This window comes from Herpailurus yagouaroundi, unplaced genomic scaffold, assembly GCF_014898765.1.
Source record: "Herpailurus yagouaroundi ecotype Mexico unplaced genomic scaffold, PumYag 213, whole genome shotgun sequence".
In the NCBI taxonomy this organism is placed as follows: domain Eukaryota; kingdom Metazoa; phylum Chordata; class Mammalia; order Carnivora; family Felidae; genus Herpailurus; species Herpailurus yagouaroundi.
Window position 1 is genome coordinate 8,422,051 of NW_024412444.1, and position 18,183 is coordinate 8,440,233.

Genomic DNA, 18,183 nt, shown 5'->3' on the forward strand with positions numbered 1-18,183 from the left:
ACAGAGTTCTAAAAATAACGTGATGCTACTGGCTGCTGTGAATTCTAGGAGATAGGCAGAGACAGGTTGCAGGAAGTAGAGAGGTTAAGAAAAAGGGTACAAATAACTTCCACAGCAGAAATGATGGAAAATAGAGACTGATTTAACACATTGAAGGCACATATTTTTAGTTCAAGATAACAGATGTTATTATTAAGGAATATAAGTTAAAGAATTGGCTAAAAATATAAGACTTGGGGTTTTCATTAACATGCTATTATTTATAAACAGGCAAATGCAGGTCTCAGTCACTGTTGCTGGAGTCAGCCTTCTATTTCTGTCTTAGCTGAGGCTGCTAATAAGTCTAAGGGCCTAAACATTGGGCTGAGGTCCTTAACCCAGTGCTTGGTTTTCTGGATGCCAGTAGCTGTCATCTCCATATTTATTAAGAAACCGAGATCCTGGGAGATGATTTTCTCCAGGAATTCAACAGAAGATTGGTACATCCAGTCTTCTTGTTTGATTAAAAAAAAAATCAGCAATTTTACTTTCGCTTAAAATACAATTGCTTTTGGTCATCTTCATGTGAGAGGAGAGTATTTAATATTTATCTCAGCCTTGCAGACAGTTTGAGATCCTAGAGATGCAGAAATCTTTCCATCACACAGTATTGGCTCTTAGCCATTTCTCTACTTGTTTTCCTCTTATAGTTGCTGGCGTGTTCCTTTTCTACTGAAACTAAAACTTGAGGAAGCATGTCTTTTAACAGCACAAATGGGCAGAATTTTACCACAATTAAAGAAGAAGCTGAATTAGATTTGGGTAAAGAGATAAATAGTACCACTTTTGGTAATATTTCTTGTGACATAGATGCGCTTTACTTACACCATCAGCCACTGTTTTCAGATGAGCTCTCTGAGGGTACAAATAAAGCTCCAGCATATCAGTAACTATATGAAATTACAATGCTATATTATTTCAATGCCTCAGAAGGTGGACTTGGGAAGGATGGGGAAGCTATCTGACAGAGACCTAAGGGGGTAAGAATATGCCATGGGACTTAGAGATTGATCTGCACTTATAATGGGAAATGGAGCATTAGTTTAGACTATAATAAGAATAGCCTCTATTGACACTTGTACCCCAATGTTTACAGCAGCACTTTCAACAATAGCCAAAGCATGGGAAGAGCCCAAATGTCCATCAACTGATGAATGGATAAAGATGTGGTCTATATACATAATGGAATACTACTTGGCAATGAGAAAGAATAGAATCATGCCATTTGCAGCAATGTGGGTGGAACTGGAGGGCATTATGCTAGGTGAAATAAATAAGAGAAAGATAGATATCCTATGTTTTCACTCATATGTGGAACTTGAGAAACTTACTAGGAGATGGGGGGAAGAGAAGGGGAAAAATAATTTGAAACAGGGAGGCAAACCATAAGAGACTCTTAAATACAGAGAACAAACTCAGGGTTGATGGGGAGGGGCAGGGTAGAGTGGGAAATGAGTGATGGGCATTGAGGAGGGCGCTCGTTGGGATGAACGCTGGGTGTTGTATGTAAGCGATGAATCCTGGGAATCTATCCCCGAAACCAAGAGCACACTGCACACACTGTATGTTAGCCAACTTGACAATAAATTATACTAAAAAAATAAATTAAAAAATTAAAGAATAGCCTCTACTGAATGAAATAGGATGTATAATTTTCATATCCACAGGAAAAAAATTGACCTAGTCAGTGGAAGGTAGGAAGGAAAATAAAGTGAAGCAAGAAGAAGATGAAAACAAAAGTGAAATAGGATGTTCCAAATAAGCTCAAAGAATAATTGGCATAAATGCATGAGGTTAAACTAATCAAGGTAGGTTGTTCCAGGGATGGAAACTAAATGCTATATTATTTATAAAGTACATTTAAAAGGACACAGTCTAATGATAAGGGGATCCCCGCAAGCTCAATGTTTGGCTCAAGTAATTAGAGTGACTGTGACAGGGTAAATCTGAAGAAATAAGGAAAGGGGGGAAAAAACAGGGGAAACAAACATAAGAGCAGAAAATAAGCAGTAATAGAGAAAATTAATAAAAGCAAAGAACGGAAAGAAAAGGTTCTTTGAAGCTTAATAGGTAAGATATAAATCCCAGGATGACTGATAAAAATATGTATGTTATGAATAGGTACAAAATAAGGTAAATACGGATTGCAGTTTCAATATGTTAAAGAGAATTTGAGTTTTTACCAATAAAGATTAATTTAGGTGAAAAAAAATGATTTAGGCTAAATTTATCCTAAAAAAATGGTGCAAGAAATAAACCCCATAATCAGTAAGCATTAAATAAATTGTAATGCTTATCAAGACAATCTTCCCTGTAATATAAAAATAGGCCTAGACAGTTTGACAAGTAGTTCTATTTAAGTCTCAAGGAACAGAAAATCCTTGTTTATAAAACTTCTTATTGAACAGAGAAAAGCCAACCTATAAGTTGGATTTCTTTTTTAGACAAAAACCAGGTTAAAAAGTATTGGCTAACTTAGGACATGATAAAACACTAAGATTCAAATCCAGCAGTGTATTAAAAAATAATTTGACTAAGTGTAATTTTTTAAAAGGTGAAAGGATGTTTTAGCATTTAAAAGTGTTACTGTAATTTATCACATTAATGACAAAGAATAAGAAGTTGTGTGATCAATGACAAAGGGATAAAAATTGTTAAAACTAAGTTTTTTCTTTTTTAAGGAATCAGCCCTTAGCCAACTTAAAATAGAGATTTTTTTTTTAGCTTGATAAAGTCTTTGTACTAAAAAAGTATGGCAGACATCATTCCTAGTGGATTTATACTCAAAGGTTTAAACTCATTGCTTTACCTTTCAACACATTACCAGATACCAAACCAGTGCAGCAAGATAAAAAAAAAAAAAAAAAAAAAAGCAAAAAGCACAAAAGCAGAAAGATTGAAGTGAGAGAGGTAATTGTCATTATTTCTAAGGAAAATCATTTATATAGGAAACCAAAAAGAATCAGCAGAAACTATTAGTAGCAATCCAAGGGTTCAGCTAGCTTGCCAGCTTGGAAGGGCAACATATAAAAATCAATAGCTTTCCTCTGTATTGGGAATAACCAATTATAAACTATGATGATGATAAGATATCATTTATAATAGTGACATAAACTAAAAGCTATCTAGGAATAAATCTAAGAAAGAATTCATAAAACATATAAGGGAAATTTAAAACCCTATTACAAGAGTTTTATTATGGTATTATAGAACGTAAAAGCAGCATTCATAAATGGATTGATTGAATATTATGAAGGTGTCGCATTTCCTCCATTAAAATTTAAATTCAGTGTAATTCCAATCAACATCTCAGGAATAATTTTTTTTCATGGGGCAGACCTGCATCTACAATTTATATGGGAGAATAAAGAAGGATTTTTTTTTTTCTTACAAGGCATTAACATTATACAACAGAAGTTGGCAAATTACAGCCCACAAGCCTAGTCCAGGCTGCCACCTGTTCTTATGAATAAAGTTTTATTTGGACACAGCCATATCCATTTACTATGTATTGTCTTTGGCTGCTTTTATTCTGCCATAACAGGGATGAGTGCTTAGAACAGACTGTGTGGCCGGCTGAATCTGGCCCTTTAGAGAAAAAATTTGGCATCCCTGTTTTTCAGCATCTGGCATAGAATCACAATATCTTAAGTACAGACTCCTCCCTTTACACATAAGGGAATTTGGTGTAATCATTCCCAGCAATTGGTGTTCGGAGACTGTTTCACAAAAGGAAAAAATTAAACCATTTTCATATTTTATACCAGAAGCAAAGTTTCAAGTAGATTAAATACCTGTTAAAACTATGAAGCTGATAGACAAAAATCTAATATACTATTTTGGTAACCTTATAGTGGAGACAGGTTTGTTACATAAGATTCACAGGGCACAACCATAAAAAGAAAATTGATCAATACATCAAAATGAATGCTTCCTATTTAATGTATCATATGATAGGAAAACTAACAGATGGTGAGAATATAATTGTCATGTTTAATAGGCCAAGATCCATATTTAAATATACAGGGGGCTCTGAAAAATCAGAAAATAGAAAGGAGGAAACCACTACAAAAGGGCAAAGTATGAATTGGCAATTCAAGAAGGAGAAATATGTACTTATACATACCACACTAGAGACAAAAGTAAAGGATTCCATTTTGTCTATCATACCAGTAAAAGCTACCTAATCAGATACTCTCAAGTGCCGGCAAGAATGTGAGTAAATAGAAGACTAAACATACTGATGCTGGGAATGCAGACTGGTGCTTCTATTTTAGAAAATCTAAATATTAAAACCAAATAATGGGACTCTAGCCTAGATACCCAGGGGAATCTATGTAAGGGTGGTCATCTGTGATATTTGTGGTTCAAGATTGGAGATTAGCTAGTCCTTTGGCACTAGAGGGAAAACTACAATGTAATCCAGTGAGAGGGAATAGGCCTTGGGAAGGAATGAATTACGCGTACCTAGATCACCATGAATGAGTGTCTAAAACAGTGTTGAGGGGAAAAAAAAAAGGCACAGTGACATTTAAAGCATGATATGATTTATATACAAATTAAAAAAAAACATGCAGGAGCCCTATGTATTTTTGACATGGCAATATTTATAAAAATGCAATTAAGATTATAAACAATACATTGATCATGAAAAAGTGAAGCTCTGTGGTTGAAAGAATGGAACTGGGCATAGAGGATGAAGGAGAAATGATGAGAAAAATGAAAACCAAATGAAGAGTTTTTCATGGACTCTAAGTAGGGGCTTATCAACTAGAGCCTGTGCTGAAGTCAATTCTGTACAATCATCCTTTAGAGGAAACAAATTCTGGGCACATTAGTCCTAACAGCATTGTTAGATCCAGCTTCTCAAACAATGTCACCAGGTATGGGTCTCTCTATCTTGGCTCTGCCCACCTCTCTGGATGTCAGGTGGACTCTTTTTAGTGTAACTTTTAGTTGTTTTGGTTCATGTGAGCAGATTGGCAACTCAGCAGAAAGAAAGTTCTTCCCTTTAGCATCAGCAGTAATCTTCTTGTGGATCTCCTTTTTTTTCAGAGGCTCGTGTTTTGTCCTGTGTCTGCTTTTGAACCAGCCATGTGACAGAAGCCTAAGGATGCCTGAATCACTTTCCTGTCCCTAGAGTCAGGCAGTGGGAATAGCCCCACAAACAGAATATGGTGGGGGGGGGGGTATTACCCAAAGAAAAATCAGGATGGTATGGACAGAAATACAGAAAGTAGATGCTAGGCAGGCAACCTTCCCCCCACCCCCAGCAAAAACCAAGTAAGGTTAATAATAATCATAAGACACACCAAGAGCTGTAGTGGAATTGAATCAATGCTGTTTGCAGAATGACTGAAATGAAATGCCATGTTTATTTAAAAAATTGTGGGGGAAATGAAAAAAGGTTAACTCTAAATATCTGAAGCACTGCCACTAGCACGATACGTATTACATCCTCTCCAAGGCATGAATTCATGACAAACAAATAGACTTGGAGGAAGGGCAACTATGTAATGGCTGGAATTGATTGTCTTAGAAGCAATGAATAGTGAACTTCCCATCACTGGGTATATTCATGCATAGTCTAGCCAGTTAGTTGGCCAAGATTCTGTAGGGAAGGACCCAAGGATTGGGAGAATAGTTGGGTTTGATCATGGTTCTCAATCCTTTGGGCAGCTTACTCAAGCATAGATTGCTTGGCCCTTTCCCAGAGTTTCTGCTTTGGTAGGTCCAGAGTAGGAATTCAGAATTTACATTTCTAAGTAGTTCCCAGGTGATGCTGGTGTTACTGGTCCAGGAAACACACTTTAAGAACCACTGGGTACATTGGTTTTCAATATCCTCATTGGCCTGTCATTTTTATTAGCTAGTTGTAAATGTTCTGAAAACCAGTATTGTATCTTTGAGGCAAACCTTCTCTTTTATGCCTTAGTCCCTGACATGTGTTAGGTTCTTGCCATGTGGGCACTTCTAGATGATAGTAGATGACATTTGCATGTCTTTTGAGTCTTTGAGAACATGAGGATCATTAAACAGTTGTACATTTGTTGGTATGCTTTGTAAAATAGTCAACCATTTACTGACATTGTCTGTTTTGTAATCTTCTGGCTTCCCATGGATTGATCTATTCTCACAGATTTATAGGAGGATAGTTTCTGAATTGGAAAATGAGTGGTTTTCCAAGGAGGGTCTTAGTTACTCAGGAAGTAACGTTGCCATGCATAAGCATAGGAATGATGGAAAACCCTTACTTGGTATCCAAATGCTAAGCACCACATACTGATTCAGTCATATTCCACTCCCATGACTCCCCACCCCCCAAAAAGAGAATATGAAATATTTCACAACCTGCATTAACCAGGAATTGTTCTCCTCTTGAAGTCTGTTATGCTATTTCTTTTTTCTCAAAAATTTTCCCTTCAATTTTGGAATTTTTACTAGAATAGTTCTTTGGAAGTGCTCATGTTTTGGTAGTTATAGGCAAGGTCAAACGGTGTTTGTACCTTTTCTAAATTGCTTTTACATAAATAAAGATGAAACCATTTGAGAAAAGCATTTAAGAATTAAATGGTTTATAGTCCATGCTTAACAATTAAGAATTTCAGCTTAGCAAAAATGATGAAATGAATGGATAAAAATAACCTGACAGGCGGAACCTAGTAACTTTGGGTTCAGGTGACGACTTGAATTACAGAGGGATTTAAGAAGACTGTTTTGTTGTCCTTGTGCGAGCTTCTGCTTAAAAACAATCAAGGCAACACTGGGTAAGGAGAGGAGAGTATTTTAGGAGGATTTGCCAAGAATCCATCTTAGTGGACTTAAATGGGGAACAGCTTCAGTGATTTCTACTTTGCAACTAACAATCTGTAGTATTGGAATTTGCTTTTTTTAGAGTTGTATATAATCTGAATTTCTCATCTGAATTTTACAAATTCTCATTTCCTAAATCATCTTCTTTTTCAGGTTTCAACCGTGAGGAAATGTCATTCAGATTTGGCCAACACCTCATCAAGCCCTCTGTGGTTTTTCTCAAAACAGAACTGTCCTTTGCTCTTGTGAACAGGAAACCTGTGGTACCAGGACGTATCCTTTTTGTTTTGTTTTGTTTTGTTTTGTTTTAAGAGAGGAAAAATAAAATGCCTCTGAACTTAACAGACCAGAGGATTGCAGCATTGGCTTCCAATGTCGGTCTGAAAAAGAAAAGGGCTCCGCCTTCCTCCCCCTTTGGAGAAACCAGGTAAGATGTTGCATTTATTCCGAATCCAGTTGGTGGCACCAGTAATATGCTTGATCAATGTTGCAGAACTTTCTGAAAAGAGTTGCTTAGCAACCGTGGCTTTGGAGGTGAATTTTTACTTGACCTTTTCACTATAGTAGCTGTGTAAATAAATAGGTGCTTCTAAAGTGGGCCTAGTGAATATCATGGGTACTTTGTTTTCAGTTATCAGTAGCAAATCTTAATAGTAAGATAGAGATTGGCTGACACTTTTGTGATGTGGAAATAAGGTATTACCTAAGGATTTGTGATTGACTTGGTGTCTTTACCTTTTAGGGATCATTCTAGCAAATTCATATACCTCAATATACTTAACAAAATAGTCATTTTCATTTTAGGATCTGAAATAGCATTTTTTTTTTCTTGGAGAGCATCCCAGCTTCTGGATGGTCATCCAGTATCATTGGTGGTAGAGTTTTATTTCTCTCTGACCATTGACTTGTTGTCTTTCCTGCTGCTGACTTCATTGGAAGCTTTATTCTTTGCAGCGGGAGCAGCAGGAATTGGTGAAATGTTCTGGAGTTATTTTTGTGTTTGCTTAGAGTGTCACTCGTGACTGTGTGCAAATGACTTTTGTACTGATGCTTTAGAGTTATTTTTTTCTCTTTCCCTCTAATTTAATTTACTATGCAGAGGGCAATAAAGTATAAAATTTCATATTTTAAGATAATAAACATTTTCCAAACTAAGACATGATTTTACTTTGAAATAAATGTCTCTGTAATTTTTAATCTGTAAGTATCTCAAGATTTTTTTTCCAGAGTAAATTAAAATTGTGTGTGTGTGTGTATATGTATGTGTGTGTGTGTGTGTGTGTGTGTGTGTGTGTGTGTATAATTTTTTTCCCCTATGGGAATTTTCAAAGTGTGTGAGAACTTCAGGAATAATCTCCTTTCTGGGCCATATACCTGATGTAACATTGAAAAAAAACACAAATAAGAAAAAAAGCACCAAAAGAGAATTGTGATTTTATGGTAGACACCCGGATTCCTTGAATTTAATTTTGACTAAATAAATTATGTACATTTATAAAACTAATGATAACAGCAATAAACTAATACAAATTACTTCTTGATATTTACCTTTAAATTTATAAAAATAGTCTAAATTATAAATGGTAAATATTTAAAAATATCATTTCTTGTCTACTGAAGTAAAAATAAAAGCTAGAATGGTTCAGGAAAGTCCTATAAAAAAAGAAAAATTTTCAAGCTGTATGTCAATTTTATATGGAGTTCTTCTAAGAGACTTTGAAGTTCTTAAAATGACAGAAGCATTTTATTTTTTCGTTTGATTCTGCTGCAAGTTTGTGGTTGTCTTTTTCCTCTGTGGATTTTTTTTTAATGGTTGAGCATTCTGGTGTCAAAAGAATATGGTTGAAATGCCATATCTCTTTGAGTGCCAGCTTTAATTGACTTTTATCTTCTATCAAAGAGGGGACCTGGGATGAAAATGCGATTTTAGATGAACAAATTTTAATACCTTGCCCTGGAAGTTTGCACAGTTGTACTGCTGTTTTAATGGTTAATAATAGAATGAATTTAGCTTTGTAATTTTTTTAACTCATATCTTGATAATAGAAAACTTGATTTTCATGGTCTTTTTAACAAATTTTGTCAGGTGTGATGCAAGATATAGGTCATTGACATGCTTGTACTTCAGTTGAGGTGTCTGCCTCTAGGAAAATGCACAAGCTGAATAGTGAGCCGTTAGTAAATGATGACTAGTCTTTTTCCAGATGGCACTGGAGCTGCTGTTTTGGAAATGGGTCCTGGTCAGTTCTCCTATCTTTGAGTAAATGCCAGGGACACAAGGGACGTCGCATTAAAGTGAGCAAACCTCAGTTTGCTTGGAAGGTAGCAAGAAGGAGCCGACCCTTTCTGAGGATAACAGAACCAGGACATTTTTATAATCTGTATATTGAGTGAGGCATTTCATATCTGCAGGGTTGAAAGGGGTCTCAGGACCAGTAGATAATGTATTCAGACAATCCTTTTTATATGATGATTTTGTGATTTTTTTTTTATTTTTTTACTTTACCTTTGTAAACTCGGCTAGGTGACAACGGTGAGAAGAATCTTAATACATTACTCATTTGCCTGCAGAAAGCGATATTCTTTTGTCTTGTGATTTGGGAATTGAAGCTGTGGATAGCTCTGCCCACTCACATTTCATAAAATAAATGGTGAGATGTCTGCAGCGGGCTTTAATCTTCCCCCAGTGCTCTGTTCTGTCTGCCCTAGATGAGCCCCTTGGTGTGGGTGTCCTAAGTCGTACAGCATCTTGAACCCTCCCTGCTCCTGGACTTCTCTCCAGCCCACACATCATTCAGACCATGGCTCCCAATCCTATCTTTCTCCTTCCTAGTCCCTTCCAAACTACTAGTGAATATAATGAATGTTTTTTTTTTTTTTTAAGGAGAAAGTCCAAACTCTTTAGCATAATCTTAAAAGATTTTCACTATTCTTTTTTTTTTTTCATTTTTAATGTTTATTTATTTCTGAGAGAGAGAGCATGAGTTGGTCAAGGGGCAGAGAGACAGAGAGAGAGAGGGAAACACAGAACCCGAAGCAGGCTCCAGGCTCTGAGCTGTCAGCACAGAGCCCGACACGGGGCTTGAACTCACGGACCGTGAGATCATGACCTGAGCTGAAGTCGGACACTTAACCGACTGAGTCACCCAGGTGCCCCTAAAAGATTTTCACTATCTTGACTCAACCTTCCCCCTTTACAACTATTTCCTAAACAGGTGTTGTATTTCCTTTCACCATGTTCCCCACCCCTGGCCACCTTTACCCTGCCTTTCTCTTCGAGATGAGATCCTACCCATCCTTTTTTGTTTCAACTAAAATGTTTTGATACCCGCCTTGCCCTCTCAGGAAGTAAATGTGTGGTCCTCTCTGTGACCCTTGACTCCTTATTTGCATGTCGATTCATGCAGCAGTTTATTACAGAGCTCCTGCTCTGTTCCAGGCATTGGGCCAAACACTTACCCAGTCTGCCTCGTGTCAGAACTATGTGCATTCTTGTTTGTCTCTGTGCCGAGTCCTTCGTTCCTGGAAAGGGGTGGGGCAGGAGCTCTTACATGTCTTTTTCCTCAGCATCCAAAGTACTATCCTGTCTGAATTTTAAGTGAAGCTGTAATCATCAGGAGCATATGGATCATTTCGATTGATGGAGCGGGACAACAAGGGTCCATGGAAATCCTGCCTTTTCAGTATGCCCAAGCACCAGCCAAATCTTGTTCCCATTTTATTCCAGATCTTATAGTATCCTATTAAAGCTATATTTTTTCCAACTTTCCCCTCCTGCTTTGTCAGTTGGAATCTTGTTTACATGTCTGTGTTACAAGGGTACAGTTAAGTCTAAAAGTGGTGAATGAATTGATGGCCGATGGAAAAAGATTTTTTTTTGCCTGTTAGTTTTCAATGGACAAGTCTGTATTTTAAGGGCAGTATATTGGCATCTTTACATAAATGGGAAATTATTATTTTGTATTTATGATGATTTTATTTTTAAAGAGTATTCAGGTGGCCTTTGGGGAATGTGCCATTCATGAGACTTGTAAATGTCATCTTTGAACTTGTGTTCTCTCTAACATTTTGCTCCCTCTCCCCAAACCTTTTTTTCTTAGGACATTGCTCACTGACTTTTTCGTACCTTTCAGAGGAGGAAAAGAACTGTTAGATCAGGGGCCAAAGGTAAACTTTTGAAGCAAGACTATTGGCTTCATTCTCAAAAGACCCACTCGAATCCCTCCTTGTCCCCACCGAAAGCAAATACTTCTGCTTGTCGCAAACAGTGTTTAAAGCTGATTGAACAGGCTTTGGCCTCTGTGGTGCAACACTCTAGAAGGATATGTCAGAATGTCTTTAATCCATTAATTTCTTGTTCCTGGAAAATGCTTTTCAGAGTGTCTTGGTGAGAGAACAGAATCATTTTGGAGATTGCATCTTAAGAATTCTATAGTGAACATTTTATTCATGGACCTCAGTGCAGTCCAGCTATTGTTCATGGCTTAAGTAAATTTGAGCCAGTATGGTTAATACTTCTCCGTACCCCGTTCCCTTGCATTGTGCTACATCTCCCTCCCATCTTGAGCATGAAAAATGAATTTGAGTATTAGTGGAATCCATTTAGAGACTGGGGCTTTTATGGTAAGTAAAATTATTCATTTGTTATGTCCTGGTGTTTTCAGCAGACTGCGTATTGATCTTTGGATTGCTATTCAGAATGGCAGAAGGGGCCCTAACGTAAGGGAACACGGCGACGTTTGTGAACGGGTTGAATGCAGTGTGTAATGACAGAGATAAACCTGGCTTGCTGGCCATACTGTATTATACAAATCATTTGTCAACAGTTTATTGGATCAGTTTTTAAAAAGAGCAGGTTTTTCCAAACAGGAGCTTTGCACACCGAATGTTATCAAGTGCAGACACTGTTTGGATGATGCATTGAGGATAGCTTTATAAAGTGCATTTGTGAAGAATTAGACTATGTCCCTTGAAAGATATTTCTGCTGAATGTTAGAAACAAAAGTTGGGCACAATGGAAATTGTTCTCTAAGGTCCAAGTTTAATAGGTAAAAAAGAAAACTCTGGCAAATGTCTTTTAATATACGATTTTACCTTTCCAAGCAAGCAATGGGAAGTTGTCTGTTTTTAGACTATTGCCGTGTTGAGTTCTCCTGAAGCAAATGAACAAATAATAAAAATAGCTTCATTACTTAACAGTGCTTCTTACGGAATGGATGCTATAGATAAAAGTGCCCTTTTAGTTCTTCCATAAAAATCAGAAATATTTGTCATTTCCTGAGTAGGTTGTAATCTTGTGAATTTCTTTAATTGTTCAGGAAACTGCAGTTATTAGCGATCTGATGATCTTTCATTTCTCAAAAGAGTTTCTTTTTAAACCTTCCTGTGCAAATAAAATAAGCACAGGCACTATTTTAATATCCTTATTACTAAAGATAGTTTTTCTTTCTTAAAATTTCCTTCAGTGTTTCTTCCCCCCCTCCCCCCCCCCCCCCCCCCGTGCATGCCTGTCGTGTATTAGCTAGCTTAAAGTACTCTTGGAGAAACATTCAAGGGCAATCTTGCTGTCCTTTGTCCTGAGCTGCAGTGGGACAAGTTGGTTTTCTTACAGTCATATTTTTCTTTATTTTGCAGGTTATTGTGTTCAAGAATTCTGCATGTGGCAGTGGTTGTTCAGTTAGAACAATTCTGTTTCTGTGGGAAAGGTTCCCGTATAAATGTTTACCTACCTTTGGGTTGGTAGCTAGAAAGAGTCTTTGATGGCATCGGTCAGCAGGGACAAAGGAAACTCTTGGATGCTTTTATCATTCACTAAGTTGACTAATCTCTTTTTTCAAGCATCTAGAACCCACCACAGAAGATCTTGGCAACCCTCATTGCAAGACAAACCTTGTGTGACCCTCATCAATCTTGACTGGTCATCTGAAGAATTACTGCACAAAGAGCAAATGCATTTTATCTCAGATGCCACTTCTTTGGTTGGTAATTAGCTCACAGTGTTAAGGACGATTCTGAGGCTACATGCAGGGTCAGTGGGTAGTAATTGTCTTGGGTACCAGAGGAGAAAGAGGAATGCTCCTTGCCAAGCTCTGCCTCCCCCAGGTTTATTTTTCGTTCCTGGAGCTGGGACTGGTGTCTTTGTTTTTATTGTAGACACAATGATGGATTGTTGGCACCTGATACTGAAGGAATTAATAGATGCTTTGTATGTGTGCAGGGAACGTTTGAAATCGGATGGAAAACAATGTGTGGATTTTATACCCTTTGTCCTGGCCCATTCAAACCAAGGTGACTCACCCATGAGGCGGTGGATGTAAAGCATGTGCAGATTGGTCTCTAGACCTCATCCTGGCCTCTTCCTACTGTCAGTGGTCTCTCCCTGGCTCCTTGCTGAGTGCTGGCTGATGAGGATATGCATATGGTGGCCTTGTGGTTCACTTGGCTCCTCTTCTGAGTGATTTTCCTTCACCTTGACCTCTTCTTTATAATAGGATTTACCTTCTAGCTTCAGGCCCTGCTGTGAATGGGGTGAAATGGGCAGGTCTGACCATGGTTATGCATTAATGGAGGGAAATGCAACTAGCTTTTTGAGTAGAGCTTTTAGGAGGTTGCTGCATTCTCTCAGAATTGCACAAAGCCTATAGAATCACTTTCACCACCAGAAAAAGATATCTTTACAATCTGCCTGTCGATATAAAATAGAACTCTGTTGGTATGTGAGCACAGGGAGGGGCGGGGGAGGACAGTATGAGGGGTGCTCTGTCTCCAGCTGTAGCAAATGGTAGGATGGTAATTATAGGTATTAAAATAACACTTTGAATATTTCTCATATTAGTTGCAAAAATGAATATCCTATAACAGGACAAGCCATTTACCATTTCTATTTGTTTCTATGTGAAACTTTCCCCAGGTAATTTTAAATCATCACGGTTAACAATTACTGAACTCTGTTCATTATATTCCAGGCATGTTTTTGACCTGCTTCCCATGCAAGCCATCAGATTGTAAGGAACAGGGAAAGGCTGGCCACGGTGTTGCCAGCCTCACACTTGTAACAGAACATAATTAGAAGTAATGAATGAAATAATACATCATTATTCATAAGAAATGTCACGTAATTAACTTAAATAATGCAAAATATATTTTAATTTCCATTTGGAATGAAAATAGATTTGTTGGAACATCAGTAGGCAGTTAATGTTTATCCTATATTTTCATACACATATCAAAACTGTTAAAATCTATTGAAGGAATAAACATGGATTTTCCACAACACAATAAGTCAAGATGGCTTTCTTTTGCTAATAGAGTCTTATGTATATTCCTCATTTATTATATATGTAGTTTGTATATATGTTCAATTTTTAGAATTAGCATAATTTATATTTATTGCAAATTAATGATCTAATTTATTTACTTAGCTTCCATTTCTTCTCTCAGACTAATTGACTGAAAAAATAACTATAAATTTGCAAATAGCTCTTGGGCACAAATTCTAAATGGGCCTTATCCTAGGAACTCTCTACAATAGTAGATCTTGGAACTAGTTTTGTGTTCTAAATTATTTCCTGGGATTTCTCCTACAGGCTTTAAATGTGCCTCAGGAGTCTTGGTTTGGCTTAGATGTAGCCACGGTTGGGGCTCAGGATGTGGGTGGATATGTCTTAGGCAGAGGCATTATTTTCATATGCAAACAATTAGTATGACACATGGCACTGACCAATGTCAGGGTAGTTCTTGGAAACTCTCTGCTGTGTCAAACATCAACCTATCAATTTCTGTATTGTGGAGAGGTCTGGGGAGCCCCAGGGGAGGAGGCAAAGAGGAAGGAGCAACATGCAGGGGATAGCACATACAGAAGGGTTTTGAGAGTTTAATAACAGGAATGGACATGCCAGTGGCCATGTCTCAGTGACAGCCCTGGTTGTAGAGAGATGAAGACTGATAGGAGGAAGCTGCTGTTAGACCCTTTGACTCAAACCTGATATTTGTTCTTCAAAACCATTGAGTCCAGCAGAATCACAGGTTTACCAATAAATTAAAAACAACAGAATTCAGGGACATCTGGGTAGCTCAGTCCGTTGAGCATCCAACTCGATTTTGGCTCAGGTTATGATCTCACAGTTTGTGAGGCTGAGCCCCGTTGGGCTCTGCATTGACAGAGCCACGCCTGCTTCCGATTCTCTCTTTCCCTCTCTCTCTGCTCCTACCTCATTTGCCTATGTGCTCTCTATCCCTCAAAAATAAATACATAAGGGGGACCTGGGTGGCTCAGTCAGTTAAGCATCTGACTTGGGCTCATGTCACGATCTGACAAATTGTGAGTTGGAGTCCCATGTCGAGCTCTGTGCTGACAGCTCAGAGCCTGGAGCCTGCTTTGGATTCTGTGTCTCCCACTCTCTCTGCCCCTCCCCTGCTCATGCTCTGTCTCTGTCTCTGTCTCAAAAAAACGAATAACACATTAAAAATAAGTAAACATTAAAAAAAAACTATTCTAAAAACAAAACGGGAAAATAGAGTTCTTTATTTCAAATGACCACGTTCCTTACATGACCTGACAGTTCTCTAAGAACAATTTAGGGTAAAGCTTAACCTATAGCAGGAGGAGACTGAGATAGTGTCCTATTTCTCCTGTGTGCATTTGTAGTAGGGGTGAAAAGTGTATATAGGGGCGCCTGGGTGGCGCAGTCGGTTAAGCGTCCGACTTCAGCCAGGTCACTATCTCGCGGCCTGGGAGTTCGAGCCCCGCGTCGGGCTCTGGGCTGATGGCTCAGAGCCTGGAGCCTGTTTCCGATTCTGTGTCTCCCTCTCTCTGTGCCCCTCCCCCGTTCATGCTCTGTCTCTCTCTGTCCCAAAAATAAATAAACGTTGAAAAAAAAAATAAAAAAAAAAGTGTATATACACATATACAACTTCCTAATATCTTTTGTTAAAAATATTTTGGAAATTAATTAAACTTAAATAATAAATTATGATGAGTAATGCATTTTTGGAGTTGCTACTTTGTTTTGTCCTTGTTGACCAATGAGCAGTTGAAATGGGAAGGTTGAGTCTCAGGCCAATGGTGGTTCTACTAGATGGAAGTGAGGACTTCACCTGGGACTCTTGAGCCTCTCTGTGTCCTTCTCTCCACCCCCTCTAGCTGCCATCCCATGAGCAGCAAACCTTTTTGTATCATTGGTTAGGTGCTGTAAGGAGTTATTTTCCCCAGAGTCTAAAACCTTCCCTATTACTCCTCCTTTCTATGGCTATGTTGTTGTAAATGTATTCTCTGCCACTTGTATTTCTCACTGACATTTTGGTGGCTTTGTTGTTTAGGTGTAATCATCATTATCATTTAAGAATAGGACTAACCTTGGTGAATTCTGCAGTGCTGGTGTGGGAGGACAAGTGGTCTAGCTTGTCTAGCTTTATTTTGCTCCTAGGTAAAGTGAGTCCAGGAGGAGCAAAACTCATCTGGCTCTCTAATTATTCTGTTTTCTAATAGCTTTTGAAATGGCTGTACTTATCAAGAGATCTTTTCATCTTTAAGATTTATTTCCAGTTCAACAGATTTGTAGGAACTAAGACTTATCTGTTGAGTGCTAATACTTTAACAGTAAACCACGATCCCTTTCCATTCACCAAAGATGATTGCTTTAAAATTTGTTAAATAAGATATGTCAGGATAAAATAAATCAACAGAAATTACATTAAAATCTTTAGAGTGTTTCTCATGCAGACGGGTAGAATACTAGTTAGTATTTTCTATTCTGTTTGGAAACCAAATGACCCCTAGAAGCTTTTTTCTCGTGGAGCTGTATCTTCAGTAAAGTCATTGAAATTCAGGAATAGAACAGACATTCACTAAGACTTTTCACATTGTCCTAGAATATGAGCAACTGGAGCCCAAACAGGAAGGCTGACAATCTTCCTGGAGAGCTACTCATATATGAGAGAGAGCCACACTCACTTTACTAAGGGGTAGCAGCAGAACCAGACCTACCATGTTGAGCCACACTTCCATGCTGCCAGACTATGTATGAGGAGAATCAGTGAGGGGAAATGTACAGCCGGATGGAATGAAGAATTCCAGAGGACTCTTCTCCCTCTAGATGACTCTTACTGCCAATGAAAGTCATGAGCAGAATGTAGCTCAAAGAACCGAGCTGGATGATTTCAACCAAAGGGTGCTGCCATTTTGTTCCCTATCTGGATGCTGAGCTATGGAACCTGCAGGCTATAGAGACAACTGCTATGGGATAGGAGTGTGGTACAGGTACAGGATAGGCTCCTTAGGAGAACTTCCCATCTACTCTATAGAGTTTGGGATTACACATGAGCACAGACCAGTGCCTGCCTCTCATTTGCTTCTGAATGGGGCAAGGATGGGAAGAGCCTTTTTGGAATGGCCTATAGTAGAAGGGAAAAAAGGGATTGAGGAGTAATATTCCTGAGAAGAAGATGGAAACAGCTTTTCTACCACACCCCTGTTGTCTGGAGCCCTTGGAAGAAACATATAAGCAATTCAGCATGTCCCTTGGTCCTGCACAGAACCATGAATGCCAAAGCAGTGGGCATGTGCCACAAGGGTGCTCAGGTAGATATTGGCATAACTGAGGCACTGACCTGTCGAGAAATGTGACTGGGTCATATACCACTGACATTGTTTTAAAGACATGCTGTCCTTTTTTGAATGGACCCTCAGAAGCAGATAAAGTGACAGTAGAGCTTGAATACCTTTCCAGAAAAAAAAAAAATCAGCTTTGAATTATGTTGAGACCCATATGTTTGCAAAAGCTCCCACCAGATGGAACTGGAGCTAGACTCGGGATACCAGCCTTTTACCTGCTGACAACCATTTACCTAAGACCATGCTGCCTCTAAAATCAGAGTAGCTCAGCCCCAGAATGGGGAAAAAGTTGGAAGACAGCTCAAAGTAGTCAAGGTTGCCGCTCAAGCCTGTCCTTAATCTGAGACTGGACAGATACTTTTAATTCTGAAAAGTGAGTGCAGAGTTACAGATTCTGCCAAAACCTTGCTAAGGGTCTGGGAAGGGATTCTATGTAGCATGATTAGAAGAGCAATAACAAGGAATATGAGCACAACACGTCTTTGCCCACCCCACCCCAACCAGAGTTGAGATTCTTCAGTCACTGTTGACACAAGTAAAGTGGTAACATAAATCTTTAAAAAAGGTGATTTATCAGTTAATACCATGTTAGATAGTAGTATGTGATCTGTTGATGGCCTTAATTCCTAGGAACAGAATCTCGAGTATAGTAGATGGTTAAGAAATATTTATGGGAAAATATTACTCTTGTTTCAAAACAGGTTGATTAGGTAAAAGAG

General features: G+C 38.3%; 1 protein-coding gene across 8 annotated transcripts in view; it reads left to right on the forward strand.

Annotated features, from left to right (window-relative positions):
- The window catches only part of FHIT (fragile histidine triad diadenosine triphosphatase), a 1,437,020-nt gene that overhangs the window by 636,977 nt on the left and 781,860 nt on the right, over positions 1-18,183 (forward strand). For all 8 annotated transcript variants that reach the window (XM_040454580.1, XM_040454579.1, XM_040454577.1 and 5 more), the window contains one exon: positions 7,006-7,125. In XM_040454580.1, coding sequence (XP_040310514.1) covers positions 7,023-7,125 — 103 coding nt within the window. In that variant the 5' untranslated portion in view covers positions 7,006-7,022. The remainder of the gene's footprint in view (positions 1-7,005; positions 7,126-18,183) is intronic.